The 26561-nt window shown below is 46.4% G+C and overlaps 1 protein-coding gene across 5 annotated transcripts in view; it reads right to left on the reverse strand.

The window, feature by feature from the left end:
- Positions 1–26561, reverse strand: part of GARNL3 (GTPase activating Rap/RanGAP domain like 3) — a 143658-nt gene that overhangs the window by 37957 nt on the left and 79140 nt on the right. For all 5 annotated transcript variants that reach the window (XM_059410765.1, XM_059410764.1, XM_059410766.1 and 2 more), the window contains 9 exons: positions 20883–20947; positions 18264–18327; positions 16208–16234; positions 10141–10216; positions 9380–9478; positions 7827–7930; positions 3861–3969; positions 1937–1982; positions 992–1098 (listed from right to left, as the gene is read on the reverse strand). In XM_059410765.1, coding sequence (XP_059266748.1) covers positions 992–1098; positions 1937–1982; positions 3861–3969; positions 7827–7930; positions 9380–9478; positions 10141–10216; positions 16208–16234; positions 18264–18327; positions 20883–20947 — 697 coding nt within the window. The remainder of the gene's footprint in view (positions 1–991; positions 1099–1936; positions 1983–3860; positions 3970–7826; positions 7931–9379; positions 9479–10140; positions 10217–16207; positions 16235–18263; positions 18328–20882; positions 20948–26561) is intronic.

The following is a 26561-nucleotide window of genomic DNA, read 5'->3' on the forward strand; positions in this document are numbered from 1 at the left end:
ATCAGCAGATAACACTCATAAGCTGGGTTCTTAGGTTGCTGAGTCATCTTTAACCAGGATTCAATGGCTCTAGGGCCTGCAGCAGCCCCTTCCCTTGCTAGGGGCTCTCTGCAAAGACTGCTTACGTCCTGAGCCCACCCCCACTTCTAAGACCCTCCCCATTTCTAGCTGCTAAAGCTCTCTGTTGTTGTTGTTTCAGGTCTGTTCCTTGCTCTCCACCCGATCCATCCTCTGGACTTGGAACACATGGACCCCCATTTTAAGACACAGACAATTTCACATACAATTTTGGATCTCTGTCTTGTTTGAAAAACTTGGACTATCTGGTAGCACTGGGAACATGCCCCTGAATGGGGATTGCAAGCTGAACTTCCAGCTGTCATAACTAAGGGCTATTCTGGGGAGGGATGTAGCTGAGCTCTTGTGGGTCAGAGGATGGAGGGCATGGAGTCAGGTAGGGTATTATCGGTGGAGCTAAAATGTATGCTCACCAGCTAGTGAAGCCTGGATGGTCAGGTTCTGCACGATCCTATCCATATTCTCTCTGTCCGTCTGTCTTCTCCCTTCCCCATGCCCCCCCACCGCTTGCTAACAACTCCCCTTTCCCTAAGTACACACCCACATAACCACCCTTTGTCCCACCTGCTTCCCGCTCTCCAAGAAAGACTCAGATACACAAGTAGCTATGGATTCAGAAATGGCCATAACAGAAGCCTGGGCAGCAGAGCAAATTTGAGGCCCTTGTGTCGTGAGCAGATAAACTTCAAGGCGGGTGAGCAGCATGGTCGATACATGGTCGGACTGGGACACAAGAGAAGACCTACATAACACTACCAGAAAACCGAATGTTTCTCATGAAGAATTAACAGAACGCGGAAGGGGATCAACGTTTAAACGGTGAGATTTTTCTTAGACAGCGTCCTGGGAGGATCTGAAGACATGTGTTCTGATACAGAACAAGTTGCAAAAAAATTTCAAAATAGAAACTTACGTTTCACTAGCAAAAAGTCCCTGAATTCCTGGTGGTCTGTAAACACCGGTGGGGATGGCAAGGGGGGGCCAAAGAGTGGTACACTTTCTTCCGAAAATATTTTCAGCCTATGTGGAGAACATTTCAGAATTATTTGGTCTTTCTTCAAAGATCAGCAATATTCAGACCTTACATTTATCCAGTTGCCTATGTGATACGTCAAGAATATTCATTCCATAAGAGGAGTGCCGTCTCTGGGCTGTCAGAGGCTCAGCCACTGTCCGGCTCTCCCAGGAGGGAGAGGAGGGTAGAGGCCAAGTCTTCCTGCATCCTTCACGGTCCAACCTACCAAGCTGTGGGCAAGGTCAGGAACACCAGGGATAATAGCGAAGGCCACCATTGAGCACTCCTTGAACACCAGGCAGCATACTTGGTATTTTAATACATAGCATCAACCTGCCAAGGGAGTAGCATTACCTTTATCCTGTCCTATGGATGAGGCCTGCGACTCTGAGAAGATAAACACTTCTTTCAAAACCAGGAATTTAATAAGCGACAGAGCCAGGATTCTAACCCAAATCTATTTGGCTCAAAGTTCACGTTCTTTTCACATCACGATTCCCTTTTAACAGATTAATTTTTGAGAACAGAGGAATACACGGGCCAGGATGTGGCGTAGGAAAGGCAGTGCTCTGGTCAAGATCAAACATGGCAAATTTGTGCCTGTTTTAGGGTACAATAAAATTCCAAACTGACCCTGACTCTTGGGTCTACTGCACAGGGCAATACTATATGGAGCAAGTTTTTCCCAAAGAGATGATGGCCTTGAAGAAAGTTCTTTTAGGTGAGGATACTCACATCAAATCAATCAACAAATATATTACATCAACAGTCATTGAATGGATGCTAAATTAACAAGTAAACATGAGAATGAGACAAAGCAACCGAGAGAAAGTCATCACCTACCTGTAATTGTCATTTTGTTGATCATACCTCACTAAGGCAAAAATATCTGTAGTGATGGCTAAGGAAATTAATCAACGCCAAAACTCACTGTCGATGGCTTATGCCTTGAAATCCCTTGTGCAGAATCATCCTAGACCTGCACTTCTGTGCTCAAGGCATCTGTAGCTCTTTGGTGGAAATGGAGCCTTGACTTCTTTAAGAGACATCTCAGGAAGACAGAAGTTCAACCTCTGTGTGCTCATCCTCTGGGGAAAGAGCTTAGTCTCCCAATCGGTCAGGAAAGCTATACACATAGCTTTACAAAGCTATACACAAAGCTGTATACACAGCTACTATTCGGCTAAGCAGGCAACCAGGCAAAAAGAGCAATTCCTTTGCTTGGAAAGACAAAACATCCCGCTATGAAATCAGACATAGATTTCCTCTCACCCATTTAAAAAATAAAAGCAGTTTAAATATTTCCACCGCACACCTTCCCTCTCCTTCTGGCTTTGACAGTGCAGCTGATGGCAGCCTCTCAGCTAAAAGGACTTGTCTTGTGTCAGGTGTGTGGAGCCTAAAATACCTTGACCAGCTTTCTTTCTCCTGTTCCTCCTCCTCCCCTGAGGTCCCACCCTCAGCTTTCCTTTGCCAGGGCTGAAAGGCCATCAGTCCCTCGAAGTGTTTCCATTCCTGCACTCAGAGGAAAGAACCTGCATGAACTCTCTGCCTGTCCCTTTCCAGAAACAAATGTGTCAAGTCCCAAATCTAAAAGTTACAACTAAAGGAAATTCTAAACATGATGACCGCCTCCCGGTCACTTAAAGGGCCACCTCCCTCGTGCCCCCTGCATGTACTTGGAGAAAACTTCTATTTTACAAGCACTGCTGCAGGAAAGGGGAAACAGGGGCCCGAAATCCCAGGGAATGGAGGAAGATACCGCTCGATGAGCAGGGACAGGAGCAAAAACCATTATTATTGAAGTGTAGGTGCTTATACAGTTTTTTTTACCTGCTCTCCTGGAAAAAATTTGGCCATTCCCCACTTTTAAAGAACTTACGTGCTATATTGTTAGGTTACAATGAATAAGTCAAAGCAGGCAGAGTAAACCATTTCCAGACATGATGGGTCACAATGGTCCTGTCTCCCAACATTTTTACTGGAGTTTCCAGGGAACACGAATATCTAGACCAGAATTTATCCTCAAAATGCCTGATAGCTGCCTTTTATTCACTATGTATAACCTATGGAGACACCGGGATTGGGTCTCACTGTTGTGGCCTGTGACCCAAAGCAACAAGGCCATGATGGCCTCCATCAGGCTCACCAAGCTTATGTCCTGTGTCTGTCTGATTGAGCTGAGCCTGGACATTACAGAGAAGGTCAGCAGGACTCTGCCAGCGGGATGAGCCAAGCAGGGATTTAAGGAAGCAGAGGGAAAAGCGAGTGAAAATATGATTAATTCCATCATTCCTTAAATTTCAAGAGGTAATGCAGTAGCTATCTCCAGTATTTAGAATCAACAAAGAAATGTTATTTTGGCTTTTTATTTTAACTTGCAAATTTTTACTTAACTAAATTTAGCTGAATTCTAATAACTTCAGTTCCATTCAAATTTTTATTTAAAGCAGATTTCTCCAGAGGGTTCACTACCTGTGATTCTAGGTCATTTACTACTGATGGATGGTAGGTGGTTTCCCTTACTTCATAGACTACCTGAGGAAAGGAAAGAGATTCTAGAAGCCTAGAATTCTCTGAGAATGAATCCATCCATTATAGTGGACGGAGGAAGAGGTGGGCAGAATATAACCCCAAGGGAAAAATCCAGAATAGTGGCTCCAATAATCTAGCGATGCAAAACAACCATGACAAGCAAGTCAACTGTCAGATTAGTTTTGAGGCCGACCAACACCTCACTAAACTCATTCACACAGGTCCAGGATACGTGTAAAGTGGGAGCGGATCATGGAAGGCTTAAAGGCAGGAGAAGGCTCCTCTCCCTCCTGGAACACAATGGTGACGATGTCATTTCCAATGTGGCGCTTCCTCTCCACCTAGATGGAAGCATAAGTAACGTCATCAAGGAGGTCGCTCAAATGTGATAGATTCACAGGGTTAAAACACTAATGCACTATGGCAAACTGCAAAGATCACATAGCCCTACACTTCCGCCATCTTTAACTTCTTGCCTCTCGTGTTTTACCAGCCCAGCATCCAGGTTCTCCTATCCATCTCCTCTGCTCCCTGCCCACTGCTGATCTGCATTTCTCTGGTCTTCCCTTCTGTGGCAGCCTCCTGACTAGCTTCCTTGTCTCCGTTCTCTCCTGTTTTGCTGCTCTGATTGTGTCCACCTTCTCTTCTGCTTCATCTCCTTAGCCTGACGTTCAAGGGCCCCAGACAAGAGGTACTGCATCAGAATTCCCTGGGGAGGGGGCTTCAACATGTATACGTTTATAAAGGCCTTAAGCTAGTTCTGAAACATGTGCTTGGTGAGGACAATGTGCTTACCTAATCTGACCTCAACTGACCTTTCAAAAATGATCTCCTAGATTGTTGTCAGCCAATTTTTCTGTAAAGGGCCAGATAGTAAATATTTTCAGCTTTGCAGGTCATATCGTCAGTTTACAACCACGAGCTCTGCTATCGTAGTACAAAAGCAGCTGGGTAGGCGTGGCTGTGTTCCAATAACTTTATTTAACAAAATAGGCAGTATGTGAGATTTAGCTCATGCTCTGTGGTTTGCCAACCCCTGTCCTAGACCTTTGCTTAGTCGGCCAAACGGAGTGATTCACTGTTCGTGGATTCCCAGCGTGTGCCCTATTAAATACTGTAAGCTCCTGGAGAACAGGATCCCCGTTGATTTGTATTCGACATTACTCTCTTTTTACAAGTGAGAAATGAAGGTTTAGAGATGTTCTAATAATTTCGATTCAATTTAACTCAGAAAGTCATTATTTTTGCACTGGCTTCTTGGCCTTGACACCACAAGCACACCCAACAAAAGGAAAAATGAAAAAAAAAAAAAGGAAAAATGAGATAAACTGGGCCACATCAAGACTAAAAGCTTTTGTGCATTTTCCACACCAACGCAGTGGAAAGGCAGCCCACAGAACAGGAGAAAATATTTACAAACCACGTATCTGATAAGGGGTTCTATCCAGAATACAGAAAGAACTCCTGGAACTCAACAAGTCAGATAACTTGATTAATAACTTGATTGATAACTTGATTAAAAAATGGGGAAAGGAGTTGAATAAATGTTTCTCGAAAGGTGACGTGATAAACCCAGGAAAAGATGTTCCATATTGCTGACCAAAACTGTAGCGACCATCCATTTCACATGCATTAGGAGAGCTATTCCAAAATAAAACAAAACCAAAGAAAAAACAAAAAGCCTGGGAATAACAAGTGCTGTCGAGATGTGGAAAAAGTTGAACTGTCACGCACTGCTGGTGGGAACGCAGAATGGGGCGCTGCTGGGGAGAATGGTATAGGCTGACTCCCAAACACAGGATTACCCCATGACCCAGCAATTCCTCTGAGATAAGAAGGGCCACAGGAGGACAGAGTTCAGTACTGGACCCACGAGGTTTAAGGCGTCCAGCCCAGGGGGCCATTGAGAAGAAGGCTGTGCACCTGAGTCTGGACTTCTGGAGGGAGTTCTGGCTGGACATGTACATTTGGGTGTCACTAGCTAATAAAAGCTCTCTAAAGTCCTGAGACCAGGGGAGATCATGGGGCAGGGGTGAATGAGAGTTAGGAGGAGACAAGAGGGCCAAGAACTGGGCCCTGGGCCAGGCAAGGCTCTCCAGGCGCCCAAGTTCACAGAGCTAGCTCTGGCGGGCCTAGAACTGGGCCCAGATGGGCCCCTGAGCCCAGGCTTTCTTCTGGTACTAGATGCTGCCCGCAGGCCCTGGAGCTGGGAGACCAGGAGATGGTGTGGAGGGGGGGAACATCAGGACACATTAGGAGGAAGGTGAGGTCCCAGAGAGGCACGTATCAACCTCTCCACTCCCCACTAAGGTTTGGTTCAGCACCAGAGAAGAGGAGCGGATGTCATGGGGATATCAGAGCTTACAAACTGTGAGAACCGGCTTCTTTATGTCAGATTTGGGATACGGCTCAGACTGTTCCACTTGTGTTCTAGATGTTAGGAGGTCAATAAGCACCAAGATTTTATGAGCCAGGCTGCCCCTTGTCTTTTTGTCTATTGCATTGAGCCCCTGAGGTCGAGAGAGAGGCTCATGGTCAAGGGTTCTTTTCTGCTCTGTCCTGACGGGGCACACTAGAGGTTCACTAGCATCCTGCACGTGTCCCTCTGCCCACCTGCATGATCTTCCTGGTGACAGAGACAAGTTTCAAAGTTTTCATTTTCCTCACGTCTACCGATGCTGGGAGGACCCAGGCGCTACCCACGGAGACCATGGTCCACATGGAGATGTTTCACGGCTGACCTTCACATACGGACAGCCCCTCAAAGAGATAAGGTTAAAGTCTTCAGAGTTGGGCAAAGGTTGAGCTGTCACATTCTTTCCTCCTGTCTCTCTGGCTAATGCCCCATCTGTCACGAGACGTGGGCAATTCTGGCGATTGCACAAGGCCGAAAAGATCAGAATGAAAGGAGGAGGAAGAGGATTGTAAAACGCTTGTGTGGAAGTTCTGTGAAATCGCTGTTGAACTGTAACAGGTCAATATAACTCATGATGATGGGGAAGGTCAGCTCAGCTCCTCTTCTGCACGTGATCCTAGGATCCTAAGAGATTCAGCTCCTGCAGGAACTTAGGCAGTGTCAACCACGCCAACAAGCCTTACAGGAAGTGACCTCAGCTAGAAAGCAGTCTTCCTGGGCCGGGGTACTTCCTGTTTCCACCTGACTTTTCCCAGAGGGAGCCCTCTAAAATCAGAACAAGCTTACAACCTCTAGTGGGTCTCCAGCGCCTGTGGGACAAATCCACCAACCACCCAATAGGGCCAGGCCCCAGACCATCCAATAGGGCCAGCTCTCCCTACCCCTCCCTGCCATGTCCCCAAAGCACCTTGATCTCTCATGACTGGAACACTGCATTTTAGTGCTCTGATCTGTGCTGTGTCTTTTCCCCCTTGCTGAAGTCTTACTGAAATTAAGAATTACAGGTGCTCAGAAAAACAGGCCTTCTTGGCCCATCACAGCCCCTCTCTAGGGTCTTACTTCTCACAGATCTTTGCTGGCCAGCTGTCCACTCATATTGGTGATATTTATTTGTACAGATGCCTTCAATGTTTAAAAAAGGAAGAAGAAGCTAATGAAAAGTTAAGCGGCATGGCAATCCACCCCCCAAGATCCTTAAAAAACCAGCAGCATGTATCTTTGTTAGCTCTGAAGTCCCCCACACATTAAAAAATTTTCTCCTGGAAATGGCCCATCTCTGGGGTACATGAGGAGTGTCTCAGGTAGTTTTCCCCCCAACCTGGCCCAGCGCATGTAGACACCTGGCGTTAAACTCCTGCGTTAACCTGAAATGTGCCTGCCAGCCATCGCTTGGGGTTCGCTTATTTTATGTCCTGGGGAGTCTCCGACGGAACACCAGGCACATGAGAAGTCACAGAGCAAAGGCAAAACACTTTGAGTCTATAAAACCACACTCATGCAGGCAAATACACGCACTGGTTCACACATGGGCACGTGTGTGCAATGTTATCGCTGCTCCTTTAAGGGGACAACATCGGTGAGGACAGTTCTTCCCAAGGCTCACTGAGAGTCCAAATATACAGATTTTATAAAGAATCTCCCTACGTTGGTACCTGAGGTTCAGCTCATATACTAATACACACAGTTTCTAATGCTATGAAATCAGAGCGATGATGCTTTCTCCACGTTTCGGACACCATTCGATGCTTTGCGTATTCTCGAAGAGCCTGTGTTCACACGTACCTGCTGTTTGTTCTCTTTGGAATATGGCAACATGGTGGAGACATGAAACATGATCTCGTGCCCGTGGTATACAGTATAAACTGAATGGGTCCCTGTGGTGTCATCTGTAAGACACAAACACGCGTTTAGTAGGCACAGAGAGTTCTGAGACCCTGAGGAAATGGTCTTTATTAGGGGAATACAGCGTACAGTGAGGGCATTCGCTAAGATCATTCTGGATTATCCGCCTGAGCAGAAGCAACAGTAGGGCTCACTCCCCAACTGATACAACGATCCTGCCCACGTGGAGAGCCCTCTTCCCCACTGCTCTAAGCTCGGTTGCTATCTGATTCACGTACAAGGCTGGGCTAAAAAAGAACGTGCTATAATTCCTCGCCGCCCAGTTATTCCCGGTGTACAGGGCCAGATTAACACAAGATGGTGTACAAATAATTATCCTGTCCATAAAACAAAGCAAGTATGCTCCCTGGCAGACGGTATGGTGGCTGAAAGCACGGGCTCTGGAGGGGGGCAGACCCGGGTTCAAGTTCTCAGCTATGTTCCTTTTGACACGTCACTCACCTTCTTGCGGCCTCAGTTTCTTAATTTGAGAATGGGGATAAAATCAGTATCTAACGCTTAGGGATATGTCCAAGATTCTACTTGTAAAGTGCTTGGTGGGGTGCCTGGCCATAGAGAGCGTCAGCAGATGGTAGTCGTGACCGTGACAGAGAGGTTGAGTACTGGCCCCAGAACTGGTGACCTCACGAGCCTTGCACGTGTTCACCACGTGCTCATGCACCTTGCTAGACCGCTGCCCACACTTTGGCCAGCAAGTTCGGCTCCAAAGTACAACCTCATCCCACCACATGTCTACTTAAAACCTGTTCGTGCCATCCAATTCCATTTACCATAAAATCCAAAATTATACATGTGATCTCCAACACCTTGTGGGATTTCTCCCTCCTCTTCTCTAGTCATAAAGATGTCCTCTTAGTTTCTAGAACATATCAGTCTCTTTCCTGACTCAGGGACTTCACAAATGTTCTCTGGCTTAGAATTCCCTTCTCCCCTCAGGACTCAAATTACTCTTTCTCATCTTCTCTCGGGGAAGCCTTCTCCCATCCCCTAGATTAGACAAAATGCTCCCGTGGCACTCTGTACTTTTTCTTCTCTGTTCCTCCAAGTACTAAGGCACTGCATAATTATCTGTTCAATGTCTGTGCTCTCCCCTGGACTATAAGATCTCAGAAAGGGAGGGACCACGGTGGTTTATCCATTGCTACGTCCCAGTGCCTTGCACAGCCCTGGCACGCAGAGACACTCAACAGTAAGCATTCACAGGCAGACCATGGTCTGACACACCGAAGGAACGGGAGGGCTGACTTGGTTTTACAAAACTCAGTGGAGCCCCTAAATGCGTCCAGCACCCCTGTGTCAGACTGCGTGTGACCCTCTTCCTACCCTTCCCTGTCCAACCCTTCCCCCAGCTTGGGTATAAGTCCAAACACAGATCAGGCTGGCTGTTAGAAGTTACACAAATGACCACAGAAGAGGTCAGGAGATGAGCTTACTTTTGGTGTCCAGACCGCCGCGGTAGCCTGTCCAGCCCTTTAGGGTGATTTTGTCACCCAGAAGATTTAAAAATTTTTGAAAAGCATCACTTCCAATTTCTGTAGGGAGAGGTAAAGTGGGAAGAAAGTACAGAATCAGCACGTCTTCGTTTTCTAAACATGCATTGAAATCACTTGAACGCAGAGGCTCTAAAGGCAGGAGACGAACAGAACAGAGAGGTCACACTTCCTTCCCAGAGACCACACAGGAGATGGCACAGTTCCCAGGATTCCACGGAAAGGACAACCACGAATCAGACTGACCCACCTTCCCCCGCCACACGGGGATCACCAGGGGTTAGTATTGCAGAAGGAAAACACTGGAACTGCTTCTTTTAATAATGAATAAGTATCTAACGTGAAAGGTTCTAAAGAAAAATGGAAAATGACACCATTTTATCATTCTCCCAATCATAAAAATTGGAGACCTTCCTTTGCTACTGGAACTTTGACGTAGAACCAAATTCTTCACATTTTCTACTTAGACTCCCTCTCGGGTGCCAGTGTCCAGTATAAGTCTGGTGACCAATAAATATTTGTCAAAGGAGTGAAACTGGGCAACACCTGCCTTATAAAGTTTACTTGGAAATTAATCCTAAAATTTCATGAAACAACTGGCTTTTTCTTTGTTAAGGACTCCAACTCAACAGATAAGTTCAGTCTGGACTGTCAAAACCGCAACAAGGCAGAACAGGGGCTCAGACAAATTAGGGGACACTTACCATTGCTGAGCATCTCATCATCCGTGAGCTGCCCGTCTTTGGCAAAGAGAACCCCAAACTTGAAATTCACAGAGCCCTTACAAGGAGACAAAAAAAGGTGTGGGATATAAGCTTTATCATACAGTTAGCTGACCGATATTAACAAGATCATTCCTTTATTTCTGTAGGTTTTGAGAGCTTACGGTTGAAACTCTCTGCTTTGATGTGAGTTAATTCATTGGTAACTTCATTACTAATGGCTTCTGTAGGATGCTAGGTCCATTCGGGGGCAAACCGCCACTCAGGGAGCCAGCAGGAGCTCACAGGCCTGGTGCCATGTTCGGATCAGTTAACACAGGAGAGCTCGGTGTAATTCAAAACCAAACACAACGATCTTAGGCTGCTTGTGGGCTCTTGGGAATAGACATGGAAAATGGAGACAATTTATTCTAAAAGCTTGTTTTCCCTAGTTCTTAAAGAAGTCACAAAACAGATATGTGGGGGAGGGGGAAGGAAATCAAGAAACAGCTAGTACAAATGTCCAGTGTACTACCCTTGATTTTAAACACAAGATTAAAATCTGACCCCCTGGGGATAATAAATACCAAACGTAAGATGATAAGTTCTGTAGGAGGAGAGACAAAGGAGTCAGGTAGCCCAACGGTACTTTCAGTATTTTTTTCCTTAAACTGGATAACTGGTTTACAGATCTTCATAATATTATTCTCTATGTTTTTTTGTATATCTGAAGTATTTTATAATAAAATAATATCTGAGGTTGGAGAGAATCAACTTTTGCCAGGCCATTTGATGCAGCGCTAGATGGGGGAACTCTTGGTGGTCACTTAAGGGGTAGGCTAGGAACAAAGGTGTTTAAAGCGTTGGCCATTGCGTCATAGGTTGGGCAGGGGGAGTCAAGGCAGAATGCTGGGATTCAGGACAGCGGGGTCTGGGAGAATTAAAACTGAAAATCCTGGGGTCCAAGGCTGTGCTTCTCAACATTTTTCTGTCCCCAACACAGCTGAGGGACAGACGCACACGCACCAGTGAGCGGTTTTCTATCTAGAATGCGGAAGAGGGAGGAAGGCCCAAGGGGAGTCCTCGCCCGGACCCGCTCCACAGCTCTTCTTTCCAATCACGCAGGCCTCAGCTCAAATGCCCATTTCCAGAGGGGTCTCCCCTGACTTCCCATAGAAAGCCACCCCCCCATCACTCTCTGCCACAGCACTTTTTAAATTTTCTTAGCACTATCCATACTCTGTAACTTTTTTTTTTTTTAAGATTTTATTTATTGATTTGAGAGTGTATGTGTGGGGGGGCTGGGGTGGTGGGAGGAAGGGCAGAGGGGGAGGGAAAGGGACAAGCAGATTCCCGAGGATTCCCGCGGAGCCTGGAGCAGGTTGCTGGGCTTGATTCCAGGACCCTGAGTTCAAGACCTGAACTGAAGCCAAGAGTTAGATACTTACCGGACTGTGCCACCCAGGTGCCCCCATACTCTGTAGTTCTTTTATTAAATGTGCAATGTGTCTGTCTCTAGCACGAGAACATATATCTTGTGAAGGAGGGATCATATACCTCTTACTTCCCACTGGATCTCCGGTGCCCACCACACAGTGCTGGGTGTCCTGGAGAGGATTCGTAAATATTCACGGAATGATTGTGTGCATGATACCCGAGAGAAGAAGCAAAACTGGTCAGATTCTACTTATTTTTCACAAGCTGCCTCCAAATGATTACCTCCTTCCTCACAGACTTGTTTTTGGCAATTTCTTAGAATTTTATCAGGGGTCTCTATCCACTTGAGGATCCTAAACTTGCCAGCTTTTCCTTCTCTGTTCTGGAAATGATGACAGCAATCACTTGCCTTCAAGACTCCCAGCACATCCCTTAAATAGCACACAGTAGTGTGGGCTCTCACAGATGGTCCTCTTAGGATAGCAGTGCAGAGCCCAAGGCCGTGGATCTCAAACTTGACCGAGTGTCAGAATCACCTGGTAGCCTTCTTAAAATAGATTGCTAAGCTCCACTTCCAGAGTTTACAATTCAGCACTTCTGGGGTAGGGCCCAAGAATTTGTATTTCTTTTTCTTTCTATTTATTTGGTTTTTTAAAAGTAGGCTCCACCCCCAGCATGGAGCCCATCAAGGGGGTTAGAGAGTAGGACCTGAGATTAAGACCTGAGCCAAGATCAAGAGGTGGGACACTCAACCAACTGAGCCACCCAGGGAGCCCAAGAATTTGTACTTCTGACAAGTTCCCAGGTGAGGCTGATGCTGTTGGTCCAAGGACTCCTCGTGGAGAACCACTGGATTAGAGGAACCAACCAGCAGACTGTGAGGAGGCATGACATCGGGTCCAGCCAAGCTGAGTGCTCGGAAACCAAGGGCATAAAAACTGGGTCAATGGCCAGAGTCATGAGCCAGGGTCCAGCATCCTGTTTGAATCAGAAGGGGCCCCACGGCCCACTGAGTCCACACTGTCATCTTACAGACAGGACACGTGAAGACCAGGGAAGGCTAGCCTGCCCGTGCCTGGCATTAAGTGGACAGTGGAGTGGGGGCCCTAAGTTAGGTCTCTGGACTTCTGACCCAGCGCTCTTCCCAACCCTGCGGCCTGGTCTTCTCAGCACAGTATTGGTTTGAGGGAAGTGGAGAGCTACACCCAGAAATGGGGCCCATCGCCACCTGATCATGGGGGCCAAGCATTCAAGAATTTTTATGGCTCTGTCACTGGCACCCTGCGACCAGGACCCTGGCTGAGGACTCCTCCTGCTTCAGGTGGAGACTCCACAAACACCATCGTTGCAAGGCCTTGTTAGGGACCTGAAATCACCTACATGGTCTCCAGCTAATGTTGTTTCTAGGGCTTTCCAAGTTACGTCATTGGTGAACTCGGAGTGTTCGCCTATCTCCAGAAATCAAGGTGTTATGGGAATTTCGTATTTTTGGCAGAGATAGTCTTTGGGAGGGAATAGTTTGGTTTGGGGCTACCCAACCACCACAGAGCCGATCTGAACAAACTGCTGAACTTATCATTAGCGCCTCAAGAGGCGGGCTGCTCCTTCCAGCACTAGATTTTGAGAGTTGGGAGGGAGCTTTCAAGATCCCAAACCCAGATCTGGTCCCGTGGAAGGAGGTGACTGGTAGGGGGGATCCATGCAAACTGGTTTTCTCAGGACTTAATACCCTGCCCAGACACTCATCATAGAGATAAGGTCATTTTGTAATTCCTGCTTGGGTGAGACTTTTGATTTTTAAGTTCTAAATGGTCTGAGACAAAAAACAAACCAAAGTGCAGTCATCTCCTTGGGAATTATTAGGAAGCTAGGAATTACATTTCTTTGAAGAAAGTGAAGTATGTGGGGACTAAGTTCCAGTAATTCCAGAGGGACTGAGAGATGATGGCCTGATTCAAAAGTGGACACCCCAGTTCCTCGCTACTCTTGTTCTGGCAATGCCTTGGTATTTTTCTTATTCGCATGTTCCTGCACTTCTTTCTCTAGTGCGACCTGGTGTACCATGATCTCTCCTGCGGGGCCTCTCTCTGCAGTGGGCACCAAAAACGTAGGTTTCAGGACACCGACGACAATTTACCAAATCGCCACCACTTCAGGGATATCACTAGTGCTGCTTATTAATTTTTTTTCTGTGCTCATCTTTGCTGTTGGTAGTTTATTAGCATAATTGGATGGAATGAGGATGAATGCTCTGAGCTGAGAAGCCAGCAGAAGAGCTTCGGCCACATCCTCAGGGAAATGCTGAGAGATGACCACTGCTCACACCTCCTTCAACGCACTATAAGAAGGGCTCTTTAAAATATATATATATATATATATATATATATATATATATATATTTAATTTTAGAGAGAGAGAAAGTGAGCAGAGTTGAGGGTGGGCAGCAGAGGGAGAGAGAATCTCAAGCAGGTTCTGCATTTGGCACAGAGTGCGACGCAGAGCTCGATCCCAGGACCCTGAGACCATGACCTGAGCTGAAACTGAGTTGGACACTTAACTGACTGAGCCACCCACATGCCCCAGTGTGTTTCTGTATTTTTCAAATGTTTGCCAGAAATGTGTCTTACTTTCATCTTTTGCCTTCTATAAATCATACACGGAGTTCATGAATTCTGTCGTCACAAGTGTGATTCATATGTGGATAATATGTAGATAAAAGTGGAGACATCTCTTTGTTGGCGCTCGGCGGCAGCCCACACTACGCCCCCACTGCCTTGCACAAAGTAACCCCTGCCAACAACCTGGGGCACATTATTTTGGCTCCTTCGCACGTATATCGACGCGTTCAGGAATCAGCTGTGATGTCACTGCCTCAGATAAACCTACTCTGTACTCTGTTCCATGTCAAAAACCTACTCCTTCCCCCGTATCGCCTACTTTGTTTTTTTTTCCTCACAGCTCTTGGGGCCATCACGTTACTGTGTTCACATCTACTCAGTTGTGTCATTGGTCTTACCTCACTGGACTGGAAGCTCCATGAGGGACCTTGTTTCGCTGGTTAGTGTATTCCCAATGGCACAAACAGCGCATGGGACACACATGGTAGGAGCTCGGGAAATATTTGTTGAATCAATGAAGGAATGAGCAAATGACTGAATATACCTACACGTTTGTTTATAAAAACAACTGGGAATATACTGTGGGTACTGCCCTGGGAACTGCTACCTGCCCACCACCCCCGTAAGTATTGTTGTGGGAAACTTTCTGTGCCAGTAAATAAAGGTTCACCTCATTCTTTATAATGGCATCATTATTTTTCACACTTTACTCAATCAATACATAATCCACTTATTCAACCACCAAATACTGACTGTGTCTTCTCTCTCCACTGCTCTAGGATCTAGGGATACTGCCAGAAGGAAACTGAATAAGCCCCCCCACCCCACACTCTCACGCTACTCACGTTCTTGGGGGCAGGCACCAGATACACAGCTAGTCAATGAAAACACGTGTCAAAAAGAAACACAAAACAGTGTGAAGGGCAGAGGGCGAGAGGCAGGGTGTGCTACCCTAGACAGAGTGGTCAAGGACAGCCTCTCCAAGCAGAGACCCTGGTATCAAGGAAAAGGCACGACCCTGAGGAGGTCTGGGGAGGCACATCCTAAGTGGGTGGGAACAGGGGGCTCTTCCCGAGCAGGTGAAGGAATAGCACATCAACATGGTTCGTGAGGAGAAGACAGGAGAGGCAGCACGGGGGTGTCATACAGGCCCCCGGGGGGGCCCCAGTCAGGACTTGGGGCTCTATTTGGAGTGCGTTGGGAAGCCATGACAGCCTGCAACATAGGGGTGACCTGACTTGACATTTGAAAGGACCCTTGGGGCTGTTACATGAGAAACAGAACAGAGTGGAAGCAGAAAGCTGGAGATCGTATGGTGTAGGCCAGAGACGATGGGGCAGCGTCAAGAGATGAGAGTAGTCGTGGTGGAAACCTCGAGAAACATTTGAATTAGAAGTATATTTTGAAGAAGTCGTCATAGGATGTGCCGAAGGATTAGGTGTGAGAGAAAGAGAGGTGTTAAGGATTTTTCCAAGTTTGGCTGGAGCAACTGGACGGATGGTATGACCATGTACCAAGAGGCATGATACACAAAAACTGTGATTTACTGGGATTTAATCAAATGCCTTTGATAGCATTTTTAAAAAATTATTTCCCTATGTTTGTTATGTCCTCAGAAAACCCAATAGTGGAGCAACAAGGGATGGAGACGTGTAAATAAATACAGTGTCCATAAATCAGATGCGCTAATAAAGCACAAATGCCCTGTCGATTTGACTTAATGAAAATGAAAACCCCATTACTTGCCCTGATCATGAGGCTAAACTCTGATTATTTCCAAGCAGATTTTAGTAGCTTGTTTTTATATCTTTATAGGTGGCTGCATAGGAGGTCCTGAAATATACCTTGAAAAAACATGTCGACAAAGACTTTGAGTGACAGTAAGCTCAGTGAGCAAATCCATGTAGAGATTTGACTGAAAGAAAAGGTCATGGTCAGGGTGAAGGGAGAAGCACATTTACAAACACAGAGGCAGAAGGTAGCAGGAATGTAAAACTTCTCATAAAAGTTCTTACCTCTTGTTCTTCAAGGACCAGCAAGTCCTGTCAAACCAAATTTTGAAAGTTACATCCATGCTTAACAGTGACGATTCTATTTTGACTTTCTGTGAAAGCCAAGCTCCCGTGGATACCGCTTCCCATCCCACCTCCCAGAGGTGCGTAAAATATTCCAGCTTAGTTGTACGTACTTTTGTCAACTACCTGGTCATCTGGGAGAGTCACATTAGAGCACAACTCTCGGAAAACAAAGTTGAACTATAGCAACCAGAAGAAACCCACAGACACCCAGATTTCCCGATCTATTTAAAGCTAGCTCCTCACAGGTTGCTTCTGGAAAGATTTTGGCCAGGAAAAATGTAAGTATGATATAGCAGCCAGAAGCAGACAAATAACATTTTTAAATAGCACCAGCCATCTTCCTGCTTGGTGGAAAGATGCCTTCTTTATAATGTGGTTTATTTTCTGTTTACTTTTTGGATCTGAGACCTTTTCCCTTCCTCTTCTCCCCAGCACCTGTGGCTCGGGGCTTCCTCGGGCACGGCGATAGAAAGCCGGCGGCAGCAGTGAAAACAGTACTATGGCGGGGCACACACACGTGCACATTCACACACCCGGGTGGTGGGAAAGCGCGTGGGCAGCCCCTCGTGAAGCGAAAGAGAGTCAAAACACAGATGTCGGGAAAGTGGAAGGTGTCTTTTGTTTGATGAAAAACAGGCAGAGTTATGATATAAAGAGGCAGAAGGTTGCCATATCCTGTTTCTTGTCCTCTGTGACTGCGTGGAAGAGGGAAAGCAGAGAGGCGCACACTCAGGAGGCAGAAAGAAGCATTCCACAGGGGCTCCATAGGGTTTTGGGCCCATGTCTGGGGGACCCGCCAAGACTCCAAGAAGGGAAGGATTAAAAATACGAGAGCCTGTACAGATGAAGTAAAAAAGGCACATGGATAGAGGCATATTTATAATTCTAAGTCGTTTTAAAATTCAGTATCAAGAATTAGTTGGTTAAGCATCGCACAGTTTCATGTTGCATACAGTTTAACCGAACGCACCTATGTTGGCCTCCGTTCCTTCTGGGGTTGAGTCAGGACACAAATACTATTTTAAACATTACATGAAAACAGAAGATACAGGGATTCACAACACTCTGTATTTGGGGGCAAGCCGAAAAGCGGTAACTTTATTTTATTTTAAAAGCTAACTATTTTAAAGGTATGCAAGCACAGGCTGCTCACGCTCCCACCTATCTTCCTCGTACCCTCTGAGTTATTTCCTCGAAAAGCAGACTTAAGCACGATGCTCCTCCACTTCAAGACTCCAGAGCTCCCTGCTGTCTCCTGGACGGAATTCCCACCTGCCTCTCCGGCCTCTTCCTGACCACCTGGCCTTGGCCTCCCCGAAGCTTAGCTCTGACACATGGCTGGCACTAGGTGATGGCGCCGTGTATAAGTTTCAAGGGGGGAATTTCAAAGCTATATCAATTGAAACAAGACAAATTTTGGCTGACGTTTTTCTGATGGCCCTTTACCTAGATTAAGACTCTAAATTTTTTCCTCCCAAGGCAGATTGCTTTTCCCTAGCAGTAGGGCTTGAGAAAACAGGATGGATTCTAGAAACCTTCTATTCCTTATGGTATCCTGCACAGTGTTCTATGGGAGTCTGAACTCAATAAACAGTTTGTGCTTTAGTATTTAAAAAAAACAAAAACCCTCACCCTCCACACAATTCTACATCACTCCGTAAAAAGACTGGTTTTTAAGCTAACAAGGTCTTTCTGAACATATACCGTTTCGGCTCCTGAATCAAGGACCACAGAGTTCTGTGGTTCTCAGATGCAGTTGTGCCTCAGAATCACTCATGAAACTCCTGAAAAATGCATATTCCCCCCCCACCCCTCCGCTTGACAATTCAGAATCTCAACTGTAAGGTTCTTTATGATGATTGTTTTCACCAAAGCCCCACGGGTGGTTCTGATTAGGCTTAGATCCAAGGCTGAGAAATCACCAATGCTCTGTCCATTCCTATCTAACACTGTGATCCGATGTCTACCATGAGGAGACACAGAATTCTGTTACCTTTTGGATCTCGGGATGAAAAATTTCTCTGGGGCCTTTCTCAAATTTGTCCAGGTTCATGGCACTGAAATAGAAAGGACAGAATGAGCCACAGGGTGGTGGAAACTTAACTCGGAGCGAGTCTCCATGCTTCAGAGAAATGAAATAATATCTCCTAGAAAAATCACAGCTGGATTCCCTGCAGGGCTGGGCAATCAGGAGATCAGTGATCACCCAGGGTGCTCAATGAATGAATACATGAGAGTAACCAAACACCACGCATACTTAACTTATATAACTGGCCCTTGATGACATTCGTGTAATAGGAGAGGAAGGGGCGACCAGGAGCAGGTTTCAGGCAGCCTGATTGGCCTCCAAGATTCTTACTTTTATTTATCGAGAAAGTGGTTCATTGATATTTACACAGCAATTAATGATCAAATGAAACGTAAATAACACTACCTGGCATTTCTTTCTTCTTTGGCAATTCCTCTGCCACTTAGGACAAAAGGCCCTCCTTAACAAGATGGTCCTTTCACGTTAGAACGTCAACCTCCTTGAGCCCAAGTTCTTCTAGAGGTAAAATAGGGAGTTGAAACACACGCTCCCTGAGGCCCCTTTTATCTAGGAGTCCCGAATTTGTAAGGTAAACATAATAATAGCTAATACTTCCAGAGTACGTAGTATAACGTCAGGAAGCCTGCTCAATGCTTTCCATGGATGACCTCATTTAGTCGCCATGAGGCAGTGCTCTTTTACCCCATTAAACTGTTTATTTAAAAATTTTATTCCCATTTTAAAGGCGAGGACACTGAACTAGAATAACAAAGCTGGGAAGCAGTAGAGCCGAGATTTGAACCCAGACTTACCTAATTCCACAGTATCCATATTTTCATCTCCTTTTATGTTTTCAAGTTCAAGATTGTAACAAATAAAGATAAAATTTTTTCTATTGGCAGCAACTGCAGAACTTTTGATCTTCTGCATCTTTAAAAATATGTTTTCAGGGGCACCTGGGTGGCTATTGGTTGGGCAACTGCCTTTGGCTCACGTCATGATCCTGGAGTCTCAGGATCCAGTCCCCCATCCAGCTCCCTGCTCAGCAGGGAGACTGCTTCCCCCTCTGACCTCTCCCCTCTCATGTTCTCGCTCTCAAAGAAATAAATAAAATCTTAAAAAAAAAAATGTTTTCTGGCTGAAACATGCTCTGCTCCATGAGTGGGGGACTGAGAAGCACAGGTCCTACTCACAAAACTAAATTGAAATCTTAACGAAATGAAATGTCTTCAAATATAAAGAAGAAAGGAACTGGAGAAACTTCTTTTTTAGGAAAAAGAAAAACCACAGAAATCTTAAGCCAGTATAATTCTAAGTATTCCTCTCAAAGCCAGTTAGGATTTACAGCTCCTTAGAAGCAGCAAGATTTTCCTGTGCTCAATAAAGACGCTAACCTCTTCACTGATGCTTTCAGAGCTCCAGTTTCGGACTGCCCAGGAGAAAAATCAGACGGCTGAGAGCAGAAAGGAGAAGGTCTGCAATTTGGAGACCACATCAAGCTTGAAGAGGAGATCTAAAAATTTTTCTTCCAAATCTCTGTGCCCCTTTCCTCAGCCAGACGCGGCCCCTGGCAGATGGAGTCACGACTGTCCCTTGAAGAGCTGTTCCGGCAAGTGTGTATTGCAGCGGGGACACAGAATACGCCATCCCCTCCCAACACCTACTTGCAGACGAATAGAGTAAGGCACCAGGGCCCTGGGATAAGCATTCCTGCTCCCACGATGTGGGCCCTGGTGGCTAATGGCCCAAGCGCAGGGATGCTAAGGGCCTGGGTTCGAATCCCAGCTCTGTAGTATACCAGCTGTGAGATCTTTGTCAAATCCCTTCACTTCTCTGAGGCTCTGATTCCTCCTTGGTGGAGGGCACGTAATAATGGGTCTACTTTGTGGAGCTGGTTTAAGAATTTACTAAGAGAATGACCACAGGGCATTTAGCACGGTGCCCAACAAACAGAAGCTGCTGTCACTATGAAGCCACCTCTAGGCTGGACCGGACGCAGCAACAGGTGCCGCGTGAATGGTGGCATTCCCTGGGGAGGGGGCGGGTCTGCCAGCCAGCACGGGAGAGCCAGGAGGGGGACGGAAAGGTGGGGGCAGGAGAGGCAGCTGAGCACAGAGCAGCGAGACTCTCCATTCATTTAACTCTCTTCGCAAAGAATAAGCACATTCTTCTCTAAGACACATTTGCTGACGTATACGTTTCTATTTCAAAGCAGGAAAATGAGAGGAAAAATATTTCTTGATTTTCTTTGAAACCAAAGTATCTGCCGGCATGCAAGAAGAAAGGAGCGGGCTCCGTCGGCAGCTGCGAGATGCGAGAGCGGAGCTGGCTGTGTGATCTTCCTCTCTCTGTGCTTCCCCTCCGCCTCTCCATAGCAGGGTGACAGCACTGCCCGGTCCTGCAGAGCTGCTGGGAAGACGCAGGGTTGGTGGGGGGGGGGGGGATGACTGCATGTCCGAGGCTTAGCAAAATGCCTGGGATGCGGTCAGGGCTCCACAAAGTAGAAAAGTGACATCAGAATGACTGCAGGAGCAAAATACTAATAAGGCTCCTGGTGTTGGGTCCCACTTCTTGAGTACTCACCTTAAGATGGACTTCACAGAGAGAGTTTTTGTGGGACTGTACGGAAGGCATATTTTCTGGGTACCCTGGAAAGTCAAAACACTGGATCAGTGAGAAGTTTGGCAACTTCCATTTCTGAAAGAGCTTTCACTGGTCATGAATCTATATACGAAGACACACATTCTATGGTGGGAAAATCTTGCTCAGGCTCAACGGCATCTTTCCCTATCCCCCAAACCCAACATTATGGATTTAAGCATTAAATCCCAACATTATGGATTTAAGCATTACTCCTCAATATACAGACTTGTATACTCTGGCCCTTGGGGTCAGAGGCGCGGTGAGCAGATGAGCCATCTGACTGAGAAGAGAAGGGCTTTGGTCTCTGAGCCAAGAGTCAGATCAGCCTCAAAGACAACAAGAAGAAAGCAGTCTTTGCAAGTTCAACAGGACCTACATGTGTTATCTCCAAGTCGAAGGCTTTCTGAACTAGAACTCACTTGAATCTTTCAGAGAAGTTTTCACAACGTGCACTTTTATATTTTTCTGTGTTTACTATATATATTTTTTCTTTTTTTCTTTTTTTTAAGTAGTCTTCATAACTGACCAGGGGCTTGAACTCACAACTCTGAGATCAAGGGCCACATGCTCTACAGACTGAACCAGCCAGGTGCCCCTCTGTGTTTACTATTTAAACTCTGTTTCTTCCTCTCGAAATGAGCACTCACTGTGACTAACTCATGGAAAGCACTCAATGGATATTTGTTGTGGGAAAGGGAAAGAATGAAAGGTCGCCCAAACGGTTCAGGCCCACGCCCAAACACCCAGCGGAGATGAGTGCTACTTTCTTTATAATCTCTAAAAAAAATACAATACAGACTTGTTGTCCACAAAGAATTTACACTGCACGTTTAGCAAGAGGGATTATGATGTAGTACACATTTAAAACTTTCTAACTGACTAATAATAAAATTGGCCGCACAAACAGCTAGAGAAAGACGCAGGGCATTTCTTATAGGAAATGGGCAAGGAAGGATATAGGATTTTCCTTGTATTTTCGAGATGCACCTGCCAACTCATCTGTCCAAGCCCCAAACACTCGTGTCGGAGTGGAGTTCTTCAACCTTGTCAAGTCTGTGATCTGTGATCTCTTTTGGCAAATTAAACATTCACACCCATGCCCCTGGAGAACTGGTAACCTCACCCCCACTCCAGGCTGGGGAGCAGCAGTACCAGGGTACCCAGCAAACCATCAGAAGTCCCTCTAGACAGAGACCTTCTCATGGGTTCTCTATTAGCCAATGTAGTTTACAGTGTACAGAGATTTCAGGAGATTTCCAAGACAGAGGAATATTATGATGGGAATAGGCATTTTCAAGTTCCCCATAACCCACCCATTGAAACCCGAGTTATTTCGGTGGCCTTGCTCTTTTTCTTTTTCTTTTTTTTAATTATTTATTTGACAGACAGAGATCACAAGTAGGCAGAGAGGCAGGCAGAGAGAGAGGGGGAAGCAGGCTCCCTGCTGAGCAGAGAGCCCGATGTGGGGCTCAATCCCAGAACCCTGAGATCAAGACCTGAGCTGAAGGCAAAGGCTTAACCCACTGAGCCACCCAGGCACCCCTGGCCTTGCTCATTTTATTGGTCCCTGGCCTACCTTCCACTGTGCTCAGCTGTATGGGATGCCAACCCTTCTAGAAGAAAGTCTGAATCTGACCTTCCCACTCAGCCCCTACCTTGGCTACTTTGTCTTCTCACTAAGCACAACAAACGCGGTTTTAAGAGAAGCCAAGGGCAGCCCAAGAGGGGAACGAATGGATCAGGAGAGGACCCAGCCCCTGCCTGGCTGATGGTGACATCTTTACGAGCTGCCTACACGGATGTGGGACCCCAGGCTCAGGGGACTATGATTTGTACTTTTCTTCACAAGCTGGCAAAGCTCTTCCTCCCCATCTTCTCCCTTTCGTAGCTTTGTAGAGTTGCTCTCCAACAAAAAACAATTTTCAGTTCTGTTTTCCAGTGGGATCAACAGAGGCCTTGTCAGAGTCAAGCACGCGTACGTATCAGGCAACACGAGGTGATCACTACAGGGATATGGAAGTACATGTGGGACATCACCCCCTTAACAGGCGGGTGCGTGTGTCTGCGCACGCGCGGGTGTGTACGCATGTGCACACGTGAGCCGGTGTCTGTAAGGCTCCTGCAGTGATTATCCCTGAGCAGCTGGACTTTGAGCCTCTTCTTTTTACTAGCTTCATTGTCTGGGTGGAATTTACAGGAAGAACGGGTTTGTTTTTTTTTTTTTTTTTTTTTTTTAATCTTTTCTTTGTGTTTAGAAGAAACACTGCACAGAGAGACAAGACTGTTTAAATCAGGATTCGCACATTTAGCTATATGTCTGTTTTAGAACGAACTGTGAGCTCACGCTGGAGGCACACGGCTTCTTTGCATTTCCTGCAGCCTCCCGCACTAGTTTTGGACCCAAAGGGGCTTCACAATGGACCCCTCCTGCCAAGCTCTGCTTTGATTTTTCAGTCCCTCCCACCCCTTCAGTACCCCCATTTGTAGTTGGTGGCAGACGCTTGGCCTGCCCTGCTTTGAGATGCTTGAGATGCATGCTCTGAGTCCAAAGCTCTGGAGAAGGCCCAGCACTTCTTTTTTTTTTTTTTTTTTTTTTAAAGATTTTATTTATTTATTTGACAGAGAGAAATCACAAGTAGATGGAGAGAGAGAGAGAGGGAAGCAGGCTCCCTGCTGAGCAGAGAGCCCGATGCAGGACTCGATCCCAGGACCCTGAGATCATGACCTGAGCCGAAGGCAGCAGCTTAACACACTGAGCCTCCCAGGCGCCCTGGCCCAGCACTTCTTGGTAGAGAAGGGCGGACTCATTAGGCCAGCCCCGCTGCCTTCACGGGGGATTGGCGGTCCAAGTCGCTCCTTATTGACTTCTCCAAGGGCCCGCAAGAGGAGTTCCAGAGCTCCTCATTTGTTTTATCTTCCTTATTCCTTCTTTCTGGAATGTTCCCTGCCTGCCCCCTGCCTTACTTTTTTTTTTCAAGATTTTATTTATTATTTGAAAGAGAGACAGTGAGCGAGAAAGCACAAACGGGGAGGGAAGAGGCAGAGGGAGAAGCCGACTCCCCACTGAGCAGGGAGCCCAACATGGGGCTCCATCCCAGGACCCCACGATTACCACCTAAGCCGAAGGGAGACACTTAACCGACTGAGCCACCCACGTGCCCTCCCCTCAGTCTTTATGTGGCTAGTTCCCTTTCCTCCTGCAGGTCTCTTTAAATGTCACCTCCTCAAAAAACCTTCCCTGGGCTGTCTGATCTGAAGTCAGTCTCCCGTATCATTCTGCCTCTGTTTCCTTCAGAGTGTTTATCACAATTTATCAGGTAACAGAGACAACATCTTCAGATAGTAAATAAACAAAACTCCCCCCTGTATCTGCCCCAGCCCCCCTCCTCCAGTACCTGGCAGCCTCCCCAGGTGAGGAGGTGGAGTGGCTGTCTCTGCCCGGAGAAGAAGGCAGGACATTGAGAAAATCCATTCCAGAAAGGTGGCAGAAGTATGAAACTGCCCTTTCTTGTTTTGGTGGAAGGAAGGAAGAAAGAAGGGAGGAAAGCTAAGGGGTTAGATGTCGGGGCCCTTGATTCTGCCGTTCAGAGGGCAGGCCTCAAAGAGGGCGAGGGACGCTGCCCATATAGCGAGACAGGAGACATCTAAGAACATGTGGGCTAGGGGTTCGCTTCCTAGGCATGGCATTCTGCAGGAATCTTTAACTCCAGGTAGAACCTGTTTGAACCTGATGAGCGGTGGTTAACTCAGGAGCCTCAGGCATAGACAGTCAGCAAGATTAGAAATGTGAGCCTAAAGCAAGGTTTCTGCTCCTCCCTACCAGCCTGGGGCCTGGCAGGGGATGCGGGTGAGGACAGAGCTGAGAGGCTCAGTGACTAGTGGATGCCTGGAATTGGGTCACAGAGGTCACGGCATGCGGCGATTTCACAAGTGACTGGGACCGTGGATTTCAGTGGCCATAATTTTCAGTGACCCAAAAAGGCCAGAGGGAACCAGTTACCTCTCGATGGTTGCCAGTTCAGAGACCAGGTCGACAACAGAACCCAGAAAGAACCCAAGGGGCCCCATGTGGACTCAAGGCTCTCTTGTCCTGCCACTATGAGATCCCATAAGCCTTCTCCCGGTGCACCCAAATAGCAACTTCGAGGGGAGCAGGGGAGGGGAAAGAAATCAGGAAGACTGTCCAAAAGGGGCAGGGTCATCCAAAGAGAATATTTCAGCCAGACAGACTGGAATAGCGTAATTAGCAAACATTAAATAAATAAGTTAAAACAAAAACAAAAACAGGCGGGGGGGGGGGGGGGGGGCATGGGTGGCTCAGTCAGTTAAACGTCTGCCTTCAGCTCAGGTCATGATCCCAGGGTCCTGGGATCAAGTCCCATGTTGTCAGGCTTCTCCCTCTGCCTCTGTTCATCTCCCCTCCCTGCTCTTTCTCTCTCTTTCTCTCTCTCAAATAAATAAATAAAATCTTTAAAAATCTAATCAGGCCAGAAAACAGTCTTCCTGGTGCAGAAGATAAGAGGCTTCAGACAAGGGCACAATCACTTCTCATTAGGTGAATAACGGGGAAAGCCTGTCATGGGGGAACTTGAGAACAACGGGCACGTAGCCCTGCACCACCAGTGTGTCACCTCTCCTCCAGAACAGCTCCGACGAGGGCAAGACTGACACCCCCCACTTCAGTGACACGGGGAGAGAGCCAAGAACCCAAACCCCTCTCCAGGAAATCATTCACGAGTAAAAGCAAACTGGGGTTTACATTAGGTTTTATACCTTAAACCTGCTTAAAAAGAGAAAAATTTCTGCAATATAACATGGACATTTATATAAACAGAGGCAGCAGAGGACACGGGTCAGGCGGGACTTTGGTGTCATTCATTAATTCCTTCAGTAAATCCTTCCTGAGCTATTTCTGTGTGCCACCAGGCACACGCAGAATTAATTATGTGCAGCGCTCACAGCTAGGCGTGCAGTCCAGAATTCTGCCTGGCCTGCCAATTTCTGGCATGTGGCCTCAGCCACATCATTTAATCTCCCTAACTTGCAATAATACCTCTTGAGATAAGGCATTGGGAAAGCTCAGTATATAATATGTGGCATATAGTAACTGCTCAATAAATGTTAGATTTTACTGTTAGCACGGTCACTAGTTTTAATCATCACAAAAAGTTTCTAACCACAGTCAACTCTGTAATGGTTCCTAGAAATTCTTTCTGGGCTTTCTGAAGTTGCTGTATCTGTTTGCATGCATGCAAATGTGTTTATATATATGTGTGTGTGTGTGTGTGTGTGTGTGTATAATATATATGTATGTATAAAAATTACAATTTTTTAAAAGTGTCTATGTAAAAAAATTAGTTTTTTTGAGTGAGTGTATATACAAAAATTAGTTTCTTTAAGTTCCTGTATTCGTTCTTTCCCAAAAAGATAGACATAGCAATTTTTGAAATACTATGTTGCTGAGAGAAAAATTCGCATACAATGATTAGGTAGTGGCTTTCTTTCTTTCTTTCTTTCTTTTTTTTTTTTTTAAAGATTTTATTTATTTATTTGAGAGGGAGAGAGACCGTGCGCAACTGGGGGCTGGGGCAGAGAGACAAGCAGACTCCCCACTGAGCA

This window comes from Mustela nigripes, chromosome 9, assembly GCF_022355385.1.
Source record: "Mustela nigripes isolate SB6536 chromosome 9, MUSNIG.SB6536, whole genome shotgun sequence".
Taxonomy (NCBI): domain Eukaryota; kingdom Metazoa; phylum Chordata; class Mammalia; order Carnivora; family Mustelidae; genus Mustela; species Mustela nigripes.